The following is a 22,307-nucleotide window of genomic DNA, read 5'->3' on the forward strand; positions in this document are numbered from 1 at the left end:
TAAGGTCCGGCCATTTAATTATGGGCCGGTGGCTTTGAAACTCTGCCCAACTTTGTTGTTATGGGAACAGGCAGATTGCTCTTTGGGTCACCTGAGATATATTTCAGCTTGCCAAGCCACAGTGATTTTCCAATGTGATTGAAAGTCTGTTTCGTATGTGTAAAGAATACGCCCCTGCATATAACAGGGATCTCAGCTGCCCGGGCTGGGGAAGTTCTCCTTTAGCTCAGCTGGCAAGTTCCCTGTTGTGTGATGCCGGAGACCCCAGCTCACACCCAGACAGCGAGGGATGAACTGGCAGGGCAGGAGCGGCAAGGGCGGAAACCCCAAGAACCGTACATATGGTTTAGCTTTCCAATCAACTTCCAGAGCACCAGCAGGAGGAGGATGTCTGGACAATGCACCAAAGTGTGAAAGTTGTAGCTAAACTGACTTGATCAACAATTGATAATTATAGATTATGCTTCTTAATAAGCCCATACATCCATGTATTTTCTATCCGCTTAACTCAATTGAGGGGTGCAATGAAGCCAAAGCTTATCTGGACAAGCAACAGATGTAAGGCAGAATATACCCTGGATGGAAAAATCACAGGGCACGCACAGGCATAAACACACTCACACCAGGGCCAATTTTCCTGGAAGCCAATTAACTTTCCAATTTATCTTTGGACTGTAGGTAGAAAACAGAGTACGGGGCAAAAAAACACACAAACACAGGGAGAACAGGTCTGGAATTGAACCAGCACTGCGGGGCAGTAATACAAAACACTTCCCACACTGCAGCTCCAAACAAGTTCACCTGACTGGAACTTACCGGAATTGCATTAGCCAGTGATGCCCAAAGCATGAGTAACCCATAATTTGGGAGATATCTATCAGTGATTGTGGTTACAAGATGTTGGAGCAACGTCTGTAAAAATAAATGAATTTAAGAACTAAAACCCGTCACTGCTTTAAAACAAGACTTTAAACTCCAGTTGGATTTTACTGTTTACAAAAACTGTTTGTTGTCATTGTCATCTTAGCTGAGTTAACTATAGCATTTTTTTTAAAAAGCACAATTAAAAGAAGGAAGAGAAAAATACATAACAAAAATGTGAAGTATTTCAATAATGATAATTAAGAATTCCTTTCACTTATTTAGTGCTTTTCTGGACACTTTTCCGGACACAATAGTGACTAAAATCACATTATTAGCACAGAAAAAAATAAAGCCATAGGAATTATTTGCAAGGAAGATAAGTGTAACATGGATATCATGGATAACATGGACAAAATGCCCAGACTGACAATAAGGACATTTGAATCATTCATGGAGAAGGGAGTATAACAGAGAAACTAAGGGGTGTTAATACAAAGGAACTGGAAACCTGCTTTTAATTTTGCAGCTTGTGTTGTTTTAAAGTTTGAGACATCCAGTCTGGTTCCAGAAGGACATGTTGTCAGTTAGAGACCTCCAAGAAAAACCAAGTTGCTGCTGTAATGAAGTTGGTGAATCAATGTCTTTGCACCAGAATTGTAAACCCAATGGACTGGTAAAAACCCTAAATTTTTCCCTTTAATTCAATTGATGGAATTGTTTCTCACTTCTGAACCTGATCTGTTGTGAAGCAGCACTACTGTCATATATGTCAGGTGGATGTCATCCTATAGAGGTGAAATACTTTGAGATCCTTTAAAGATTCTTAATGTGAGCAATTATTATAAATACTTGGAAAAAGGGACCTTTAACAAGATCTGGAACAGATTTGGCATCATGGGAAAAGTTGCAACAGTTTTTGACAGATACAGTCATGCAGTTTACACTGAAAGCCAAGCATCAGAGGAGGAAACTGCATTCTATTCTGAAGAAAATGTACTATATTAGCTTGACATAATGAAATGATATAATAATTATATTATGGTTTCATTGCCTGATGTGTAAAAACAAATTTAATAAAGAGAGTTCAAACAAAGGCACAATGTTTGTTATCATTAACTGCAAAATGCTACAATAATGTGTCAATATTGAAATATATTAGGAATGTGATATTTGCAATTGTGAATTAGTTCATAGTATTATAAGTGACAGAAATATTGGAAAGGGGTAGGAGGAAATGGTACAAATGCAGGTTAGAGCCTATTGATGTAGGTCTGACCTTAGAGCTTTTTTCTGCAGGGATGCTTGATTCTGCCTTAAGAATCATTTTGCCCAGAAGGGAAAGGAGCCACTGTTTTGATTTTGCCCACTTCCTGCAGAACAAAATAGGAAGGTCGACATTTTTAATGGATTTTTTTAATTCTGGAGAATGAAAAGTCTTGGGCCTCTGAGCTCCTGTACATCCTAATCCTAATCCCATGACATTGGTACTTTGTAGCGAGGAGTTCATTACAATAAAAGGACTATAAATATAAATGCTGGAGTAAGATTGCGTTAAAGGCACCAAATACAATTATGAATTATTAACAGTAGTTGCTTATTACTACTATTTATTATAACAATATGAGTGTGAATAAAAGTAGCATCACACATACTGTACCTATCTGTAACTTTGCATGTAACTTGCAAACATATTAAGGAGTTTTCAAAAAACAGAGAACAGGAACAATTCCACAATGAAACAGAACATTCAAAGCCAGACTAGGAAAAATAATTATTTGGGGTGTAAGTGCTGAGCTGCAACAAAAAGCTGCAGTCACACCAGCCATCCAGGTCTGTCCATAACCCTTGAGATAAAGTCCCTTTGGGGTACCGGCAGTGGACAGGTAACCACCTGCTAAGAGTGACCAGCTTTGTACTAACAGCAAATTCAATTACACATGCACCAAAAAAACTTTCAGACACCCGGGTTATCCTTACCAGAAGAAAATCCCAGGCAGCTGAGATCCATATTCAAAGCCTTCATCATATGTCTGGAATATGGTCTTAAACTCCTGTAAGTCTGAATGGCTTGCAGGAGAATTGTATTTGCCCAGAAGATTGCTCATTACAGCAGGGTACATAGCACTCCTGTGGAGAAAGGAAAAATGTTGTTTTTTATTTTGAAGTCAATATTTAGCAATACAGCCCAAATTCAGGACAGCCCTTGTTTTGGTAATAAGGTATGACCTCCTCCTAGACTTTCTTTAAAGCTTCTATTAAACAGCAGTCGTCTGTCACAAATAATCTTAAATGGATCCTACACAAATAACCAAAGACCCTCTTTTGTTTGACGATAATTTTGATAGCAATTCATAAAATTAATATTACAATATAAGATATATAAGATTAACATCCTCTTAATGGGCTGTACTTTTCTTAAATTCAGAAAGTGATCAGGATATTTAGGAAATCAGGAAAATAATGTCCTATTTTTAAAACATAATATGTGCTTTTAAAATGAATTTCAAACTATACAGTACGTCCTGTGTAATGATGAGTCACAATCCTTTGCAATCAATTTTACATTACATAAATTACATACAGTAATATGCAACCATTTGGTATATCTGGTTGATTCTGATTAAGTCAAAGACACACCCCACAGCTACAGTGAGTCAGTGCATCCCAAGAAATTTGGTAAGGCAGAACAGATCACTCATAAATTACTCAGTGTGGTGATAAACAAGACTATAATGGGGTGTGAATCACTTTAACAGAGTAATCCAGTCAAATTAACAAGACTAATAAGCAAACTAAAAATAAAAAGCCCTCATTTGAACTATTCTGTAATTTTGATTTTCATTCAAATTCATTGCCAACTTTTTGTCCTTCACAACATTCATCTTGTGGAATCAGATTAGTTTCAAAGACAAGAATATCAATGCTATTACCTAACAAGGTCACACAGTTCTCCAGAGCTCCCAGTACCCAGAAGCTCCAGATGTTCATCAAACGCCTCAGACAGCTGGCTGGACAGCAAGGGCAGGTTGGACAGGATTAGTCTGCTCTTGATCAAAGTATTGCAGGCAGGGTGGAACTTTAAAAAGCTGTCTCTGCTTATAGAGGCTACATAAATGACAAAAACAAGACATTATATTCCTCTGATTGTTCTTCACTTGTTTGCGACTGTACTTCATCGGATGGTACAGTAGATTGATTCCCCATGCTGGATCATGGCAGTATAGTGATGACATTGAGTGAATTGGCTCTGATTTAAAAAATAAAGTCTCAGTTTCAATAATCCTAATGGAACACAATGGGCATGAAGAAAAGGCATGAGAGACAGTGCTGTTGGCAAGTTTTATTTCGGGCCACCATATGCTTTTGAACAAATACTTTTTTTGATTAAGCTAAGCATTATTATAATATAAACAAGGGAGTACTCATTGTATAAAAGACCAATTTAAAGTGTGCAGTTTTAAATTTGCATTATATTCTTCTCTGCTTGAGCATATACTGTAATAGTGGAGCATAAGAAATTGTCAAGACAAAAAAAAACAAGAACAAAAACATGAACAGACTGCCAGACCTCTCTGTTTGCTTTCATTATGTTCAATATTCTATAACAAATTCTGAGTTTTTAAATGTTTTGAGGATCTTGTTTTAGGAGATTGTAAATGAAATTTACATGTATTTTAATCATATGCATAAAATGTCAAAATCTCAAGATAAATCAAAACCAGAAGACATCTAGTGAATATTTTCTTTTAAATCTACAAGTTGAATCTGGTAACACAAAGGATAACAATATCAACCTTAATTTGAATAACATTCAGTGGTAGTCAGTGGATGTGAAACATATAGGGTCAAATCACATTTTAAGAGAAGGTATATGTACTGAACATAAGAGTTCAGTACATTAGCTGCATCTTCTATGACAAACTGAATCAAAACATCAAGCCACTTCATAAACAGACACAAAATGATTACAGAACTGCAGCACAATATTGTGTGACCACACACGTTTCCGAAAAGTTTAATTTTTTAGGGAGAAGTTGAACCCTGAACTCAAGTGAAGCCTGAACTGTATCATTTGCTAACTGTAACCAGGACTAGTCATATTAATGCAGAACAAGCAAAGTACTGTACTACTGGATTAGGTGACTTGAGTCAGCCACAGTATCTTCATATTAACAAGCAACTGCAAGCCCTGTGAGGCCCCAGGAGAGCTTCTCAGCCTATGGCCTTTCCAATCTAATTCATTTCAGAATTACAGATAGCTCCTTAGATGCTATGCTGATTCTGCTGATTATCAATTAGATTATGAACTAGAATCATGAATCTTGGTCTTGAAGTACCCCTTTGCTGATTTTCATTCCAACTAGAACCTTAATGACCAGTGCTATTTGCTGCCAGTAATTGATCAGCTTGCATGTTTGGCTTTTTTGTGCCCTTAGGCCTTGTTTTTAAAAATACCCTAGTACAGTGGATCTTAATCCTGTTCCTAGGTAACCCCTATGTCCTCTGGTTTGTGCTCCAGCTGAGTTCTTAGTCACAGGCTTTATTTCAAGTTCCCATCTGAGGCCTTTTTCTAAAGTTGCTTTTGGCTCTTAGAAACCTGAATAAGATTTGTAATTATTAATATTTGCATTGCTAACTAGTATGGTTCATGACTGCCCTCAATCAAGTTTGTTAGGTGAAATATAAACAACTGGACTGAAGCAGAATGAAACATACTGACTCACTGAGGGAGTTGTCAGATACAGTGTCATTCTCACCTGTGTCTATTCATCACCCATTAAGACATGTTTCATCGGAGACAAGAGACCAAATTCCAAGGAAGCAAGTATAAGCAAGTTGAAGAGAGATTGCATCATGTACTCAAATGAGGCCATTTTTGGAACCAACAACTGAGTGTGGAAAAACATCAATAACATCCAGCAAATCAGTTACAGCACTGGTGATTAAGGGCCCAGTTGGAAAAAAAACAGCAGACACAAGGGCACTACAGTACCAGGACTGAGAACTGCTGCTCTAAATAATTAAGATGGCTGCTCTAAATTCTGAAATTCTGGACTGAAAGGGCTGTAACCTTATCTTACACTATGGTGAAATTAAACAAAATGCTCCTCATCCCTCATCCATTGGTATGAGGGTTTTAGTTCAAAGCCAAGGTGATCAACAAATGGAAATTTCAAAAATATCAACATAAGATTAATAAAAACGTTTATGCCAAATACAAAAGCTAGAAGCTTTGCTTTGGCACTCATTAATTAGTTTAATGTCATACCTGTGTGCTGGACAGGAGCTTGAACCGCCTGCTCAAAATTCACATCCTTCGATGTAAAAAATGTCTGAAAATCTTCATGTAGAGTTACAAAGGTAAGTCGCTTTCCAGCAGCAATAATAGTGAAGACTGGTCCATACTGATATAAAATAAGGAAAATGAGAAGGTGGCTTATGTTCATACCTAATCAAAATCAGTTTTTTACATTAGCCTAAAAATGTGGCACAATATATTGATACTTTTGAAACGATTACTTTCATAACAGATTATATTGTGATACCCTAACATTTTATATTGCTTTTTTAATTATGGACCAAGTACTTTAAGAAATAATGTTATGTTTAATGATTGGGATGATCACAGTTACAGATTTTAACCAATTCTTATATCACTTTTTATGTATATGGAGGGTACAATCGTTTCAGGAAAAACACCACCTCCTAATTCATTTTCTATTTAGTGTACATCACAGAAAAGAACATCTGGTCAAGTGAGGAATGTGCTTGTCTTTATTGACTTAGTGTAACTGTATGACAAATGACTTCTGACCAGAATCACAGTATCACTATAAAAAGAACTGCAAACCTAACCAAATTTTAGAAATTCTGTAGCACGGCAGATGGTCTCTTCATTTTTACGATTTGCAACTACTGCTATTAACTTTATTATTTATTTCTAAGGCGTTTGCAAAACATGACAGTACATATGTACAGGTAGCCCTACTAAAATTATTCAAGTCTTTATTTCTGCATTCAGTTACAATATTCAAACATTAAACCATGTATTTTTTAAGAAAACATAACCTTAGAGTGCTACTGTTACTCAGATCAGAGGTCATATTGCTACCTTTGCATGAACCTCCAACAAAAGTAGAATTTTGTGAAATGTCTTTTCAATGAGGAAAAAATAGGAACCACTTTTCTTTATGCTTAAGAATTTATCCCAATGTCTTTCTATGCAATTTGATCCTAACCGTGAGTACAATTCCAGACTAAATGCCCCTAAAGGCCATCAAACAGCCTCTACTCCTTGTATGTAGACACAGCAGGTATTACATATATTATTGTATTATTGAATAATTGGCGAAGGCTTGAGAATTTCACGTTCTTATATGGCCGTTCTTAGGGTTTATGATTGGTATAAATAGAGTTTGTTGGGGCAATGTGGTTTTGTGTTTCCTCCTTTCTTTAGATACAGTAGTATGCTGCTGTGGTACCTGTAAGGAGGAACTGGTTCTGAAACTTGTTCTGGTAAATGCCATTGTGTTTAAATTGGTACTCCTCTGACCATTGTAAAAGATAAAGTATTCTAAATTGACGCATCTGATTAAATGAATGAGGTTAAAGTTACATTAATTGTGCTGTATTTTTTTTCTCACTCTTCCTATGGCATCACAAATGATGTCCCTTCATGCTACACTGGGTGGGAAGCATTTCAATCAACAGTCTCTTTTGAAGGAGCTCTCCATGTGTGATGAAGCAAGCCAAAAGTAACATTTTCTGTGACAAAGTAGGGCTAATGGTGACCCAGGCTTTGGACCTGTTCAAAGTGGCAATGTGTGAGAACAGCACAGTCCTTCAGTGTCTCAGGCAGGACTTCACTCAAGTTACAACTGAAAACAGCACTGTCAGGTTAAAAAAGTTGGTCACCCTTCCAAATGGTTGAAAAAGTTCAGGACAAGTTAAATGACCTTGAGGTCAAATCACCTTGTTGCCATGTCTAACTGGTTAGTCTGCCTGAGAGTCCTTAAGATGATGATCTTTCCCATTACCTGTGGAAGATACTTGCTAGTGTACAGTAATTCCTGGTTTCTCCTCAGCGTTGACTTAGGTTAATCATTAACAGATCCCACATATTCATCATGGCTCTCCAACTGGATTTGTCAAACCTCAAACACAGATCAAGTGTTCCATTATATAGATCCATAGGGATGGAGTTCCTGGAAACCCTGACTCTTAGAAATGAATCTCCTTAGTTTCTTTGTGGATTCTTCTCTGCCAGTGTTGGCCAACCACGAAGCTTTCCCTGTGGTCAGAACCAGACTCAAATGAGGATGCCCTTTTCCTGCTCATCTCCCCACAGTGCAGTCTTATATGGCGGTGAAGAACTGCATGTAACGTATAGTTCTTTCCGGACCCTATGCGGACGACACAATCCGAAATAGGTCGGAACCGGCAAGGGGAACAGGAACAAAGACTTAAAACCATAACGGAGCCAGACTCATCAGGACCCGGGCTCGCACGATACGGAAATCAGATGCAGAGCCCGGAACTGACTGAGTGTCTGGCTTTTAAGGGGAGCGAGAAGGAAGCTGGAACAAGGGGCAGGTGCACAGAATAAGTCCAAAGTGAAAAGAGCCGGAGCGCCCTTAAGGAGGAGGAACTACAATCGTGACACTGCAGTACTGCAGGACCCAGAGAATGGGGAAGGAGAGACCTTCGCTATGGTCGTGTCATAAATGCTGCACTAAGTCCTACAGTATGTCCTTCCTCTAAGTCTGCACTTCTGTGATGTAGAGCAAGTGTCGTCTTAATGTGTGCAAGTATTCAAGGGTGCACTGTTATAAAAAGGGTAATGGGACACCCTCGTGTGACATTACTCATTGGTTACACAGCTCACAGTCAGAATGCTTTTTGTTGTTGCTCCTCTCGCTCTGCTTCTTTTAACAGTGGTTAAGTGCAGGATGGCTGAGTTTTTTTTTCTTAATTTGATTAAATTGAATTTCATCTCATCAGTTCTTTCACGAATGTAGTGACACAATGTTTTCATTCATGTTAAGCAGGCTTTACGGAAAATGAGAGAAATAAATGAAATAAGGAAGACTTTATTACTGCTTTGTTTATTCAAGGCTATTAAATACATTTTACTCATCTGTTGCTGTACCAGAAACAAAAAAGTATGACAAACATACTGTAACATGTTTTTTCATGTTCAACAGGATTCTTTCAAAGGATTCTTTGACTAAATTTAAACTTGGCAATACCTCTGTTTTTTCAAAGCTTTGTACTATGAAATGTCTTTCCATATACAAAATACACCACAGGTAAACAAATATTTTGCAATGATTTTCGGGTAACTCCCTTCAGGTATTGTGAGAAGGGCGCACAAAGGGGCCATCAAGGGAGCTCGTAGGCACCCCTGTGAAACCAAATTACAAATAGGACACCCTAAGCCCTTGCAGACCCAAGTGGGAATGGGGTTATGAAGGGCATGAGGCTGCAAGTGTACATATGATGACACGGCTTGTGATCCACTTACAGTACAGACCTCTTCACCATAGTTTAGAGCAATGCTACCTGGCTACCACAGAAGAACACTGTGCTTTTGATTAATTTTTAATTTGTCTTTCTCTTCTGGTGTCATGTGAAGTTAACCTTTGATATGCCATGAGGCGTTTAGATAAAGGCTATTTGGGTTAGCCCTGAAGAGAAGTCTGTTTCTGATTAATTCAGATTGACATCACGGTGTGTAAAAACGTGTGTGTAAATGTCACGCATCCATGCCCAAGAAGGTGACTAGACTACATGCTGTTATGACGCGGCAAGCCGATGGAGACAGCCTCGTCCTGTTGACCGGCTGATGATTTCAAGTGCAGCTGCCCAGTGAGGGCTCAGGAGAAAGTCAGGAGCAGAAGGAGACAGCCGAAGTGGGTAGGTGTCTGGAGACTGGCGGAGATTGCTCACGCAGAAAGAGGACGGGGGGAGATACTGAATGATGGTGATTAGGATCTGACAGGACGGGAGGCGAGTGTAACTATCCGTGCAGATGCAGCCACGGGGACTGCACCACCATACAGGATTCTTACAGGGAACCGTGCTACTGGTCGGGTGCTCAGCATGAGACGAGGTTAGCTTTGCGAAATGCACTACCTTGGTCAGAAGCAGCTCAATGACAGAGCACAGGATCAGTGGCAGAGCAGGGTTTGAGTAGGGTGACCTGATGAATGAAGCACCTGTTAATTGGATGAGAGGGCTGGAACAACTGCCCCTAGAGGAATGTGGCTTCCCATGGGAATGTACCTGGTTTCTGAGGAAACTGAGGGCTGTGAACTCTGACACACCCAGGTACACATACTGTACAAGATAAAATACAATTTCTGTCTAAAATACAGAGTTTAACTGCTTGTTAATTCTTCCATGATCTTATAAAGACAAGGATAGAAATAGAAATCTATAGCACTGAGAATCTGACATACAGTATATCACTTCTTTTAAAAATGGATCATTTTGTTTCAGAATCACCAGAGACTTTCAGACTATGAAACCTGACTGATTTGTGTCTAGTCACTGAAAATGTTTTCCTTGATTAATGTTATAATGTTATACACTACCTGGAGCACAGTTTGCAGGGAGTAAGCAGCTGTTTTTTTTTTTAATTCACACAAATATTTTATGTTGGACACGAATCAAACGTATGGTAACTGGTACCGCAAAGACATTTAAAAAAATTGCAAATGAAGTGTATTAGACTAAAGTAATTAAATACCTAAGTACATTAGACGGGCATCGCACTTTCATCAATGCAATGCATACACAGGTCACGTTCATGTCATTCTGGGTAATGGTGTTTGGTTGAATTAGACTGAATTTTGAAATAATAAGGCTATGATGGTATAATATATAATGAGGTAATATTGTAAAGTGTAAAAGTTAAACAGTACAAAATACTTGCAGTGTTTTCTATTCGCGCAGAGCAAGACTTGTCAGATTTTAAAATGACACATATGATTTCGGAAAAACAAAAATTACCTTGTCTCTTGCTTCAGCTATGAAATTCAGTGGTGCTTTGCTGAACTCGAAGGCAGCACCGATCCACGGAATCCATCCTCTAATAACTGGGGGGTAGTTCTGGTTTCTTTGGAGGTATAGAAAGTACAAGGAGAACAAAACTATCAACACGGACAGAAAAAGTATTACAAAATCCATCGCGCCTCATAGGTGTCCCAGCAACAGTTAAGTAGCTCCTATAATTCTTTTTATAAAGTGACTAGTGTACAGTCATTTTAATTTATTCAACAGAGGCATCAGGATACCAACACTCTACTCATCTGCTCCAACCAGCAGAAAGCAAGGCGGAGTTCTCCTTCTTTACTATGCAGGTAGGGAAATGTAGTTTCATCCAGTACCTTCTTTTCATTAATAGACTTACTGTTCTGTGTCATTGGAACTACAACCTGAAACACTGACTTCCTGGTGGTGAATAATGCGCAAGGTAAAGGTCGAAGGAAGCTCAGTTCATCTAAGCGGTCTGTCAGTGAGTAGACTTGGTGCTAGGAATTATTAGTAGAAGTATATCATAGGACTTGAAATGACTGAGTTTTATATTGTTAAAACATCGTACTGTATGAAGATTTGAGTGGACATAAACGGAGACAGGGAATTGAAGATTTCCAAATGGTGCTGTTAGCAGAAGAAAACGAACCACCTGTAACTACGAAGTGGCCCCGGGTGACAAAGTTTATTTTGTCTGCTTGCGCGGCTGCTGTTGCTGAAATAGGTATACAGTAACGAAAAAATCGATATCGTCTGATTTGTTACTTCATCGAGAATCGTTGTTAATCATCAAGCTTTGGTGATCTTGAACAGACAGCAGCATAATAAATTAATAGAGAAAAAAGTGCAATTTAACTAGTAATACATAATATTTCTTAAGTCATGGAATGTGCCTCAAAAACGCTCCTTTTACATTTACGTAAAAGTACTGTAACTATACGTTGTTCTTTATATAACGGAGTTTAACAAGTTCCTGCTTTTCCAAGGGCAAGGAACTCATTTCTGTTGTTTTCAATAAGATATACAATGACGAAGATACAGTAATAACAGTTTAACGTGTCAGGTTAATGCTGAGAAAATTCACTCCTGCAGTAATTCACAGGTCTGCAATTCTGACATTGCTCACTATTAGCATGAACAGTAACTGCAGGACAACACGCTGTATTAAGGCGGTGCACGAGCCTTTGTAATTTACAGTACCTGTCTTTAATAGTGCAAGTACACCACATCAGAGAGATAATAAATACAGATTTCGTTTGATTTCGTTTTTTAATGGTATGCTCTGATATTCCCTATGTATTCTGTCGGTGCACTTCATAAAACATGCGGAACAAAACTACGAAAAATTTTCATTAACTGCATTTTGTGTCCTTTTATTGACACAAATAATATCCCAATTATGGTTTCACAAACCCTCTTTAATAAACTGATTCTGGATTTCACATATAAAGGCATATTTTATTAATTTCTTGTTTGGTTCATGTTTATAGAACTGTTATCCTACTCCATTCTTCTTGTAGTTCCATGTGATAATAATAATTCCTTGCACTTACTGTATATCGTGCTTTTCTCGACATTCCACTCAAAGCGCTTTACAGGTAATGGGGACTCCCCTCAACCAGCACCAATGTGCAGCACCCACCTGGATGATGAGACGGCAGCCATAGTGCGCCAGTACGCTCACCACAGCTACCAGTGGGGAGAAGAACAGAGTGATGAAGCCAGTTCATAGATGGGCCATAGATTGATAAAGGCTAGGGGGAAATGTGGGCAGGATGCCGGTGTAACACCTCCATTCTTTTCAAAAAGCACCCTGGGATTTTTAATGACCACAGAGAGTCAGAACCTCGGTTTTACACCTAATCCGAAGGATGACACCAATCTACAGTATAGTGTCCCTATACTGGGGCATAAGGACCCACACAGACCTCACAGTGAGCGCCCCATATTGGCTCCACTAACACCTCTTCCAGCAGCAACCTTAGCTTTCCCGGGAGGTCTCCCATCCAGGTACTGACCAGGCTCACATCGGTGATTTGTGATGTATCTTTCACATAATTCTTTTTGTACCTTACTGAGATATATTCGCATCATTTTTTGACAGTGCTACTAAATATTTAAACTTTACAATATATCAGTCTCAGTTACCCAAAAGCATAATTTATCATTTCCATTAAAAAAAAAATGTCGTATTATGACCTTGAAATAAAGATGTCAATAAATGAAGTAATTGGATCTCTGTAGGTGATGTAGTCCACATTGATAACTGCTGGAGGTTTAAATTCGACTCATTTTTTTCTCCAATAGTCACTTTCCCACTTGACCTGACAAAGACACGGCTGCAGATCCAAGGTGAGACTGCACTTTGTCGCCATGGAGATGGAGGCCACAAAGGGACACCATACCGGGGAATGTTGTCTACGGCTGCTGGGATTGTTCGAGAGGAAGGTCTGTTTAGACTGTGGCAGGGGGCCACACCAGCCATCTACCGACATGTGGGTATGTACTATACATCTACTGCAACAGAGGTTCCTGCTGCCAATGGAGAGTTGTGGCTGAGAAAAAGCGGTGTGCCTATGCAGAAGTATATAATGCGAGTTCACAAAAAGTGAAGTGAACCTAATGTACTGTATTTACAGTACATTCTTACAGCAGTAAAAAATGGTGCAAAAAGTAGTTAAAGTCACTTACTTTAGTCATAGCTTTTCATGTTCTAATTCTGAGAGCAGATCCGTTTGTTTAATCATAGTCACTGTAAACAAGCGTGGTTAAATAACCTTTCATGACCCCGACTCTCCTCTCAAAACTGGGCTTCATCAGACAATTAGATTTAGATTTTGGATTTCTGTATCCCAATTGCTCTAGGATTTTACGATAATTTCAAGAAGTGTTAGAAGGTTTTGAACAAATAAACATGATGGAACTGTTGTAACAGAAAAAGTTCTGGATCCTGAGATGACGTTAAACAGATAAGTTTATTGCATGCAAGGAACAATTAAGCTGAAGTCTTGTTCCCGCAAGGAACAACAAAACCGAAGTATTGTTCAAAGTGCCGGTACAAAACTTCCAGTTTATATAACCCTCTTCTGCCACTTCTGATGTAGCTCATTATTATGGTAATATCCCTTTTCTGCAGCTTCTGACGTAGCTCATTACTATGGTATATCCCTTTTCTGCAGCTTCTGACATAGCTCATTATTATGGTAATTGGGGAGGTCACAGTGTGCGGACAGTTCACAGACTTTGGCCAAATGGTCAGGGTTATGTTTCTTTCCCTGGGGGGTTTCCTAGCTGGCATCTGGAATTCTTATCAGTTATCCCCCTTTCCTGCCATAACTCTTGCCTGTTACTTAGAAGTCTTGTCCTCATGCAGAAAGTTAACCCCTTCTTCACATCTTGTATCTTTCTTCAGAACCAATTGGTGTTTATAAAAAATCAAATTCAAGTTTGTTTCAGCATCTTCTATATTTATAGAACCAGTTTGGTTTGTTAGCCAGATCAACATGGTTGCTCATCTGATGGATATTCATTGAGTGATGTTCTTTGTTGCATAGTAAGAGGTACAGAGAAGGATTTAGATTTAGAGTTGAGAGGTCATCACTCCATACGAAACAAGTAAGATGACAAACTCAAAGCAGTTGGCTTCTTCAAAATCAACACAAAATGCGACACAAGAGTAGAAGACACTTCTTTACCCAAAAGGTTGTGAGAGCATGAAACATGCTATCCAGCCATGTGGTTGAAGCTGATACTTTGATTTCCTTCATGAAATGGTCAGATAAGGTGTTTGGATTCTTTATATATTCTTTTTATATGAATTGAAAGTTGAATTGAATTGGATCAATTAACTACTAACTTCCAAACTCTTGTTTGTAATCCTTCTTATGTTCTTATGTGGAGTATAAAGTGGACAAAAGTGGAAAAAAAGCTGATTTGTGTACTTTATATATAGTTATTGGAATTTGTTGTGTGGGGCTTTTCAGTGTATTCTGGGGTCCGGATGGTTTCTTATGAACAGCTTCGGGAGTCAATGCTGGGCAGGAATGAAGACACCACTTTTCCTTTTTGGTAAGAAAGTAAGCCATTTCAGTGTACATACTGTAGATTATATATTTATTCATGCAGCACTTGATCTGCACTTCACTATATTTTTAATTAATAATGACCACAACAAAAATGATGTTATAATTTAACAAAAGCTTTTAACTTACCCTACCCACATTTAAATATGCTTATGTGTTGTTTTATAGCACAACCTAGTGAATACAGTATATTGAGAATTTGTAATGAACAAAATGGTAGATGACAATGCTTTTACTGATAAACATATCTGACCACATGTGAACAGGGTGTGTAAAATCTGTTAATGGATTTATAAGGTGTTCAGTGGCTTTCCATACTTAATGATTAAGTCAGAAAAGTCTTGACAGATATATTTATTGGAACAAGAGACTAATCTCATTATCTCAGGCAGCAATGAGGAAATGACTTAGTAAGTATTTGGTAATCTACAGGTAACAGACCTCAAAATGTATCCTTTTATGTAGATTGTGATCTGTTGCATATTGTGTGGCTTTTACCTAAGTAATTATTTACTTTTTTCTAGACAGGTTGCATTATCTAGTTTCATAGTAAAACAATTCTCCAGTGGTAAGTTACAGAGTGTCACATAGGCTGGTGTGTTAAATTGTCCAGGTCTGAAGCTTCAGAGCACTGTCACTTTCTAATTTTGTGTCCCTATTACACTCCCTTAGAGCTGCAGCAAAATCTTTTTTGAAGTGATACTTTTTTTAATTAATAGTCACAATTTTGGAGCAATGCTGGGCTGAGTAGGAATTGAGAATCATGCAGCATGCACGTAAAATGGTTGGCGATTAAGAGGTTTTATTTCATTAAGAATGATTTTTCTTTCTGTTCTTTGCCCACCCATTCACCAGCTGTATATCAGCTGTATATCCGGCATTTGAAACGCTGTGAAACCTACAGTGCCTTACAGGAGGGCTAATACTGATTGGAGAACTGACATACTTGTCACAGGCATTTATTCAAAACTAGGGCTAATTGAGCATCCGTATTTTAAGGATTCCATATTTCTGTTGGCCAATGACGTGACCTGAACTTGTGACTGGGCTTGAACCAGTGTACTAGAAATACAGTATAAGATTAGGCCACTGGGGAAGCCCTGTAAAACATTTTTGTCTCACAGGAAATCAGTACTGGCAGGGATGCTGGCTGGTGCGATCGGTCAGTTCTTTGCCAGCCCGACAGACCTGGTGAAGGTTCAGATGCAGATGGAGGGACGGCGCAGATTAGAAGGGAAACCACCCAGGTGAGGCCTGCAGTCCACAGGGCGGCTGACTGCTGCTTCCTGAGGCATTCGCTCACTGTATAGCTGAACCAACTTATTGTTTAATTCGAAAGGCTGGTAACAGGGGCACACGTGATATTTCACAGATTGAAATCCAGCTGCTAAAATGTGCTCTCCAGTACTGGGTCATCATATAGCATTAGTTCTACATTTTTCACCATCCATTTTAAAATGAAGATCACTTTATTGGCCGTATACAATTTCTTGTATTATGAATTGGTCTTTTCGCTTACCCCAGCTTGCTCTCCATGAGACACACACACAGGGAGAGAAGCTTGGGGCCAGTACCTGGATGGGAGACCCCCTGGGAAAAACTAAGGTTGCTCCTGGAAGAGGTGTTAGTGGGGCCAGCAGGGGGTGCTCACCCTGCAGTCCATGGGGGTCCTAATGCGCCATTATAGTGATAGGGACACTAACTATACTGTAAACAGGTGCCGTCCTTCGGATGAGACATAAAACCGAGGTCCTGACTTCCTGTGGTCATTAAAAATCCCAGGGCATTTCTCGAAAAGAGTAGGGGTGTAACCGCAGCGTCCTGGCCAAATTTCTCATTGGCCCTTACCAATCATGGCCTCCTAAAAATCCCCATCTATGAATCGGCTTCATTACTCTGCTCTCTTCCCCACTGATAGCTGATGTGTGGTGAGCGTTCTGGCGCACTATGGCTGCCGTCGTATCATCCAGGTGGATGCTGCACATTGGTGGTGGTGGAGGGGAGTTACCTGTTACCTGTTACGCTTTGAGTGGAGTGTCCAGAAAAGTGTCCAGAATAAGTGTAAGAAATTATTATTATACAGCACCCCTGAAGCATTTGGTGTTGAGGGCCTTGCTCAGGGGCCCAACAGGGTAAGATTCCTCTACCGGCCACGGTATACGAACCGGCAACCTTCCAGCCACAGGTGCAGATCCTTAGCCACAGAGTCACCGCCCCACCCCAGTTTGCTTTTGGTTGCATGTGTTGGGGTGTTTTTGTTGGAAAAAACATAAATTCAACACACTGTAAACATCAGTACATACAGTACTTCTGTATGTAAAAAATTAATGTCTTGAGCTTTTTATTTAAAACATTTATCATCTTGATCCTTCTGCATTTTTGTGACTCATACTGTATGTTTGAGTGTACATTGTATTATTTTGTACAGCAAAAAATGCTAAACTGTGTCTCACATTCCAATCCTAATGCATGGAACAATATTTTACAAGCACTCCCTTAACTCCTGTCATATGCCATTATTATGTTTTACCTAACTAGCAGTTCCTTTCTAGCATGTCCCAATCTTAGGTCTGATCAGCTCTGAACCTCTTGTGTTTCGATACTCCTCTCTTTACGTGGACTGGCCTATTGTTGTTTCAGAATCCGCGGAGTGTACCATGCCTTCGTGAAGATAATTTCTGAAGGGGGTATTCGTGGACTGTGGGCAGGATGGGTTCCAAATGTACAGAGGGCTGCCTTGGTCAATTTAGGAGGTACAGCCAGAATGTGATGAGATTTTAATCCCAGGAATAAATACAGAATAGTGTTGCAATGTATGTTTGATCAAATTCTTTATCAGTACCTAGAGCAGGGGTCTTAAACTGCAAACTGTACTACAGGTAAAAAGTTACATGTAGTAGTTGGTCAATTTTTATAATTTGTTGAATGATTGTAATGCGTCCAACCATTTATAGTTAACTGTACCTTCAAATGTAATGTGTAACTTCAGCTTTAAAAGAGATAAGATGTTTCCATAAGAAAAATCCTAAACAGTGCATATACAGTATCTAATACAGAAAGAATAATGGATTTCTAATGATTGGAATAAAAATCAGGGGACACAAGGCCATCCAGGAACTGTGTTGGAGAGTCCTGGATAAGAACATTTATGACATTTGTCCTTGGACAAAGCAGATGCTTCAATCAAATTATGACCATGCAGGAATTTCTGTAAATTCTAAAGCATAATGTATAGTGTTTTTCCACTGTAATAATATTCAGTTCTGTGTAGACTAAGTGTGATCTTAGTATACTTAGTTTGCCTACATGTACATGCACTGTATATCCTGATTAATTTTGTCAGTCTCCATTAACCTCTATTACTTCAAGGCATATTTTCCTGCTTTCCTGATTTCTGTCTTTAAGCCCTTCTATAATATTTCTAGTTGGACTGACAAATTGGCTAATTAAAGTTTTATTTCTTGGCAAATGAGACTTCAAAAAAAAAACTTCAGGTGGCAAAATATCATAGCGCAGTGACAGAAGTTTCTTACACATATTTTCCATAGTTTTCATCTTCTAGTGAGGTATCAATCTTTTCTTGGGCAACCTGTCATGTGAATGACATCCCACTAGGTCTCACCAATCATAGCAGGGGGGTGGAGGTGGAAGTGAAATTTAGAGATAACAGATTAAAATGGCCAGCATGTCATAGTTAGATAGGATGAAACCTGAGAAAGAACAGACAAACTCTGCACAGAAGATGCTCCAGGGCAGATTCAAACCCTGGACCCAAGATTAGTGAGGCAGGGGTACTAATAGCCACTCCACTTTGTCTATGACTAGCTTCACAATTTTAAAGTGTAAAGGCTGTGCAAGTCAGAAACTGCATTCTTCGGGAAGGCCAGAATGCAAAGGACTTACTCTCTGATCACAGGACAGTGTATAATACATCATTTCTTTGTTGTCAGATCTTACTACATATGACACAATGAAACACTTTTTGTTGAGAAACACATCAGTGGAAGACAACTATATCTGTCATGGATTGTCAAGGTAATTTCTTTGTGAACATGTTTTTTATTCATTTTTCAAAACACAATTCAATACAAAAATGAAAAAAAAACAACATTCTTCTAATGAACCTACTCCACCCACCCCCCTCATTAGTGCTTGTTTCCATGCAGTGTCAGAAGACTTTTTATTATACATTTTTAGTGAATAATATATTCTTAATGTTACTGTTAAAACACTTTAAACCATTTATACTCCATGGACTACTTCATACAATGTACCTCAGAAATTCTGTTTTTTTCAAATGGAATTCCCTATTGATGAAGCATCATAACAAAATAGCAAGTTGACAAATTATCAGAACTCTGAAAGCTTTTTGGTGGATTTCAAGTCTTAATGAATGTGCCGCTTCTACATTTGTCAGGCGTGACCTATCACTTTATTTGTGTGTGTTTTGGAAGAACAAAATGTAAAAGACCCTGTGCTGTGGATTAGTACCTAAAGTAAAATCTAGTCATGTCACAATTGTTTGTGCAATCACATTGCTGCTAGCATTTTGATGGAGATTTAGGAAAATGATCTGATTTGTTGAAATACCTTTCAAAGTTGTGAATTAAAACATCTATAACATAAAGGAATTATAGTGATTTTAGCAGACAATAAAACAGGGAGGAATTGAACATGTGTTACCTGAATATCTTTAATTTAGAAGTCTTATGTTTTGTGGTTTTTTTAAATGTGAAGATATTCAGATTTGAGATTGATTTTTGTGCAAGTAGATATAACAGATTTCAATGAGCAATCCAGTATTGACCACTTAGAGAGGCTAGTGTGTGAGCTTTCATGTACAGAAAATATACTGTACATTAACAAACCAGGAGGACCTATTATGCATGCACCCCATGTAAAAAAACCTTCTATTTGTAGTCTGAGGAAGAAGGCCCAAGTGTCAGGAAAAAAGCTAAATTTGAACAATATATTTTTGCTTGTTTTTTCAACTGCACTGTTTACAAGTGCTCCAATATGGTCTCCTTTTTTAGACCTGTATATTAATGTGGTCCTTCCGTTCATCACATGCAGTATAGGAATTATGGCAACAGCTCAGTTTTACTGTTTTGATAGCATATCTTCAGGCCTGGTAGCAGCCATACTTGGGACCCCAGCTGATGTTGTAAAAACCAGAATTATGAATCAGCCCAGGGATGCTCATGGGAGGTGAGTTATTGTAGAAAAGAAAAATATTTTCTTGGGAGAAAATATCAAGACTGATTTAAGATGATTCTGTGGTATTGAATATTGATACCTTTGATCTTCGTACAGAGCCAAGACATAGTTCCACGTGCAACAAAGACAGAACCGAGCACAAATGGGATCGGGCATAAACACGTTTGACACCATGTTGTGCAATATCTGAACACAGTCGTGCAGAATGCCAACATGCAGTGGACACACGTCTCGTGGAAGAATTGCACAGTTCCGGGTTTGCTCATTTTATTACCAAAGAGCTCAGAACTTATATATCTGATTTTTTAAACATAGATATGAATTTCTCAGTGCAGTAGGAAGTAAAAAAAACATAAGACTGTGTTCAAATGACTTTGTATATGTTCTCTCAAACAGTGAAAGGAGAAAAGTCCTGAATTATCCCATCTGTGAACTAGTTTCCATGATCTCTCAAAACATACTTTATATTGGAACAGGTAAAGGTTTATTCCATGCTGAAAAGAAAAGAGACACAATGTTTCGGCTTGAAGATAACTTGACACCTAAAGAAGGCTCCACAGCCAAAACGTTTTGCCTCCTTTTTTTCTTCTCAGCTCGGAATAAACGTTTACCTATTCCTTTGCAGCCTAAGCATGCTGATACAGCTACCTACTTATACTTTTTATTGGTTTCGATACACTGTTCAATGGCAGAGTTAAGAAACTGCTGGTTGCTGAAACTAGCCTATTTTTCTGTATCTGTTTCCTAGGGGTTTACTCTACAGATCTTCTACTGACTGCCTCATTCAATCTGTGAAAGGCGAAGGATTCATATCTTTGTACAAAGGATTTATACCCACATGGATGAGAATGGTATATCGTATTTCTTCTCGCTAATTGAATTAATGACTTTCTTTGCTAACAGGTGCTCATTTTTCCTTGTCTTTCTCTTGCAGGCTCCCTGGTCCTTGACATTTTGGCTTACCTTTGAACAAATTAGACGAATGATAGGAGTCAGTTCATTTTAGAACCTTCCATTCATGTCGCAGTTGGAGTGCAATTCAATTGATGCTGGCAGTTTCATCGAAAATCAGGAAAATGGTCTGATTTCTTGAAATACCTTTGAAGTTGTGAATTAATTGATCTCACAGATAAAGGGATGTGAGTGATTTTAGTAAAATAAAAAGAACAGGAGGGATTGAACAGGTGCAACTTGAATATATTTAATTAATTTGATTTAAAATTTAATTTCAGTATGATTTCTTTGGTCTTTGAACTCAAAAGCAATAATAGTGTACCAAGTCTTAATTGTTCCTCTGTTCAAAACCCCATCCATCCCTTTGATAAATACCTACTGTATCTGTATGCCCACAAGCTGGAATGTTATTGCTGTGTTCATGGTTACCACTGCAAGTCAAAACCAGAGCTATTTCCAGGACTGTGATTTCATCCAGAACTTAATGCTGTTAATTGTACATTTAGTTGCTGTAAAAGAAACATAACAAAGGTTCCACACGAGAGAAGACCCATCTATCTTATAGAATTGCTACAACTGACAATTGATCTAAGAATCGCCGCAAGAATAGTTTGAAAGGAGACAGGGTATCAGTTTCAACTACATTGCTGAGTCGTTTATTCCCACAGCCCTCCTGTTGTCTTATTTTCTGTCGTTAAATATGATTCTTATTATTTAAATGTACTGAAGTTTAAATGTGTAAGCTGTAGCTTCACTTCATTGTTACACTGACAGAATGTGGGAATCTGAAAAAAGTCAAAAACGTTTCTGCACTTTAGTTAGCTAACCCAAAGGTATTATCAGTCAGTGTTATATTTGCTGTGTACTCATCCTATTGTGTCATGGATATCTGTACTAATTTTGGTTTAAAAAGCACAATTCTATTTTATTTTATGCCGCTGTACAGTGTGCAAGCCTGTATAAAAATATTTCACATCTTTGATTCTCCATGTCTAGCGGGATGTTTGTCTAAAAAGTAAAACAGTTGTCTTTTGGAACTGCAGTGTGTCAGTGAAAAACTAAAATTTCTTAAAAGCATGTCTCTTGTTCTTTTGTGAAATGCTGAAACTGTGTATGATTCATGTTGGGACCACCTAAGAGTATGTCTCTCTC

The 22,307-nt window shown here is 38.4% G+C and overlaps 2 protein-coding genes across 4 annotated transcripts in view; one reads left to right on the top strand and one right to left on the bottom strand.

Annotated features, from left to right (window-relative positions):
• cyp39a1 (cytochrome P450, family 39, subfamily A, polypeptide 1) overlaps window positions 1-11,161 on the bottom strand; it is a 30,373-nt gene extending 19,212 nt beyond the window's left edge. The window contains exons 1-6 of the mRNA XM_006625680.3: window positions 10,879-11,161; window positions 6,134-6,269; window positions 3,795-3,969; window positions 2,842-2,991; window positions 2,141-2,234; window positions 817-912 (exon numbers count right to left, since the gene is read on the bottom strand). Coding sequence (XP_006625743.2) covers window positions 817-912; window positions 2,141-2,234; window positions 2,842-2,991; window positions 3,795-3,969; window positions 6,134-6,269; window positions 10,879-11,055 — 828 coding nt within the window. The 5' untranslated portion in view covers window positions 11,056-11,161. The remainder of the gene's footprint in view (window positions 1-816; window positions 913-2,140; window positions 2,235-2,841; window positions 2,992-3,794; window positions 3,970-6,133; window positions 6,270-10,878) is intronic.
• Window positions 11,162-11,352: 191 nt separating this feature from the next.
• Window positions 11,353-22,232, top strand: slc25a27 (solute carrier family 25 member 27). Of its 3 annotated transcripts, none has more exons than XR_011182164.1 (9): window positions 11,353-11,626; window positions 13,210-13,401; window positions 14,886-14,970; window positions 16,109-16,231; window positions 17,625-17,737; window positions 18,935-19,019; window positions 20,100-20,192; window positions 20,298-20,457; window positions 20,950-21,039. XR_011182164.1 is itself a non-coding variant. In XM_006625760.3 (9 exons), the coding sequence occupies exons 1-9, from the start codon at window positions 11,524-11,526 to the stop codon at window positions 21,205-21,207; spliced, it is 969 nt and encodes a 322-aa protein (XP_006625823.2). In that variant the 5' UTR covers window positions 11,353-11,523; the 3' UTR covers window positions 21,208-22,232. The 3 variants fall into 3 exon arrangements, 2 of the variants coding, with proteins under 2 accessions (XP_006625823.2, XP_069035787.1); XM_006625760.3 differs by lacking the exon at window positions 20,298-20,457 and adding an exon at window positions 21,136-22,232 and having other exon boundaries at window positions 20,950-21,052; XM_069179686.1 differs by having other exon boundaries at window positions 20,298-21,042.
• The last annotated feature ends 75 nt before the right edge of the window (window positions 22,233-22,307 follow it).

Source organism: Lepisosteus oculatus, chromosome 2 (genome assembly GCF_040954835.1).
Source record: "Lepisosteus oculatus isolate fLepOcu1 chromosome 2, fLepOcu1.hap2, whole genome shotgun sequence".
Lineage (NCBI taxonomy): Eukaryota > Metazoa > Chordata > Actinopteri > Semionotiformes > Lepisosteidae > Lepisosteus > Lepisosteus oculatus.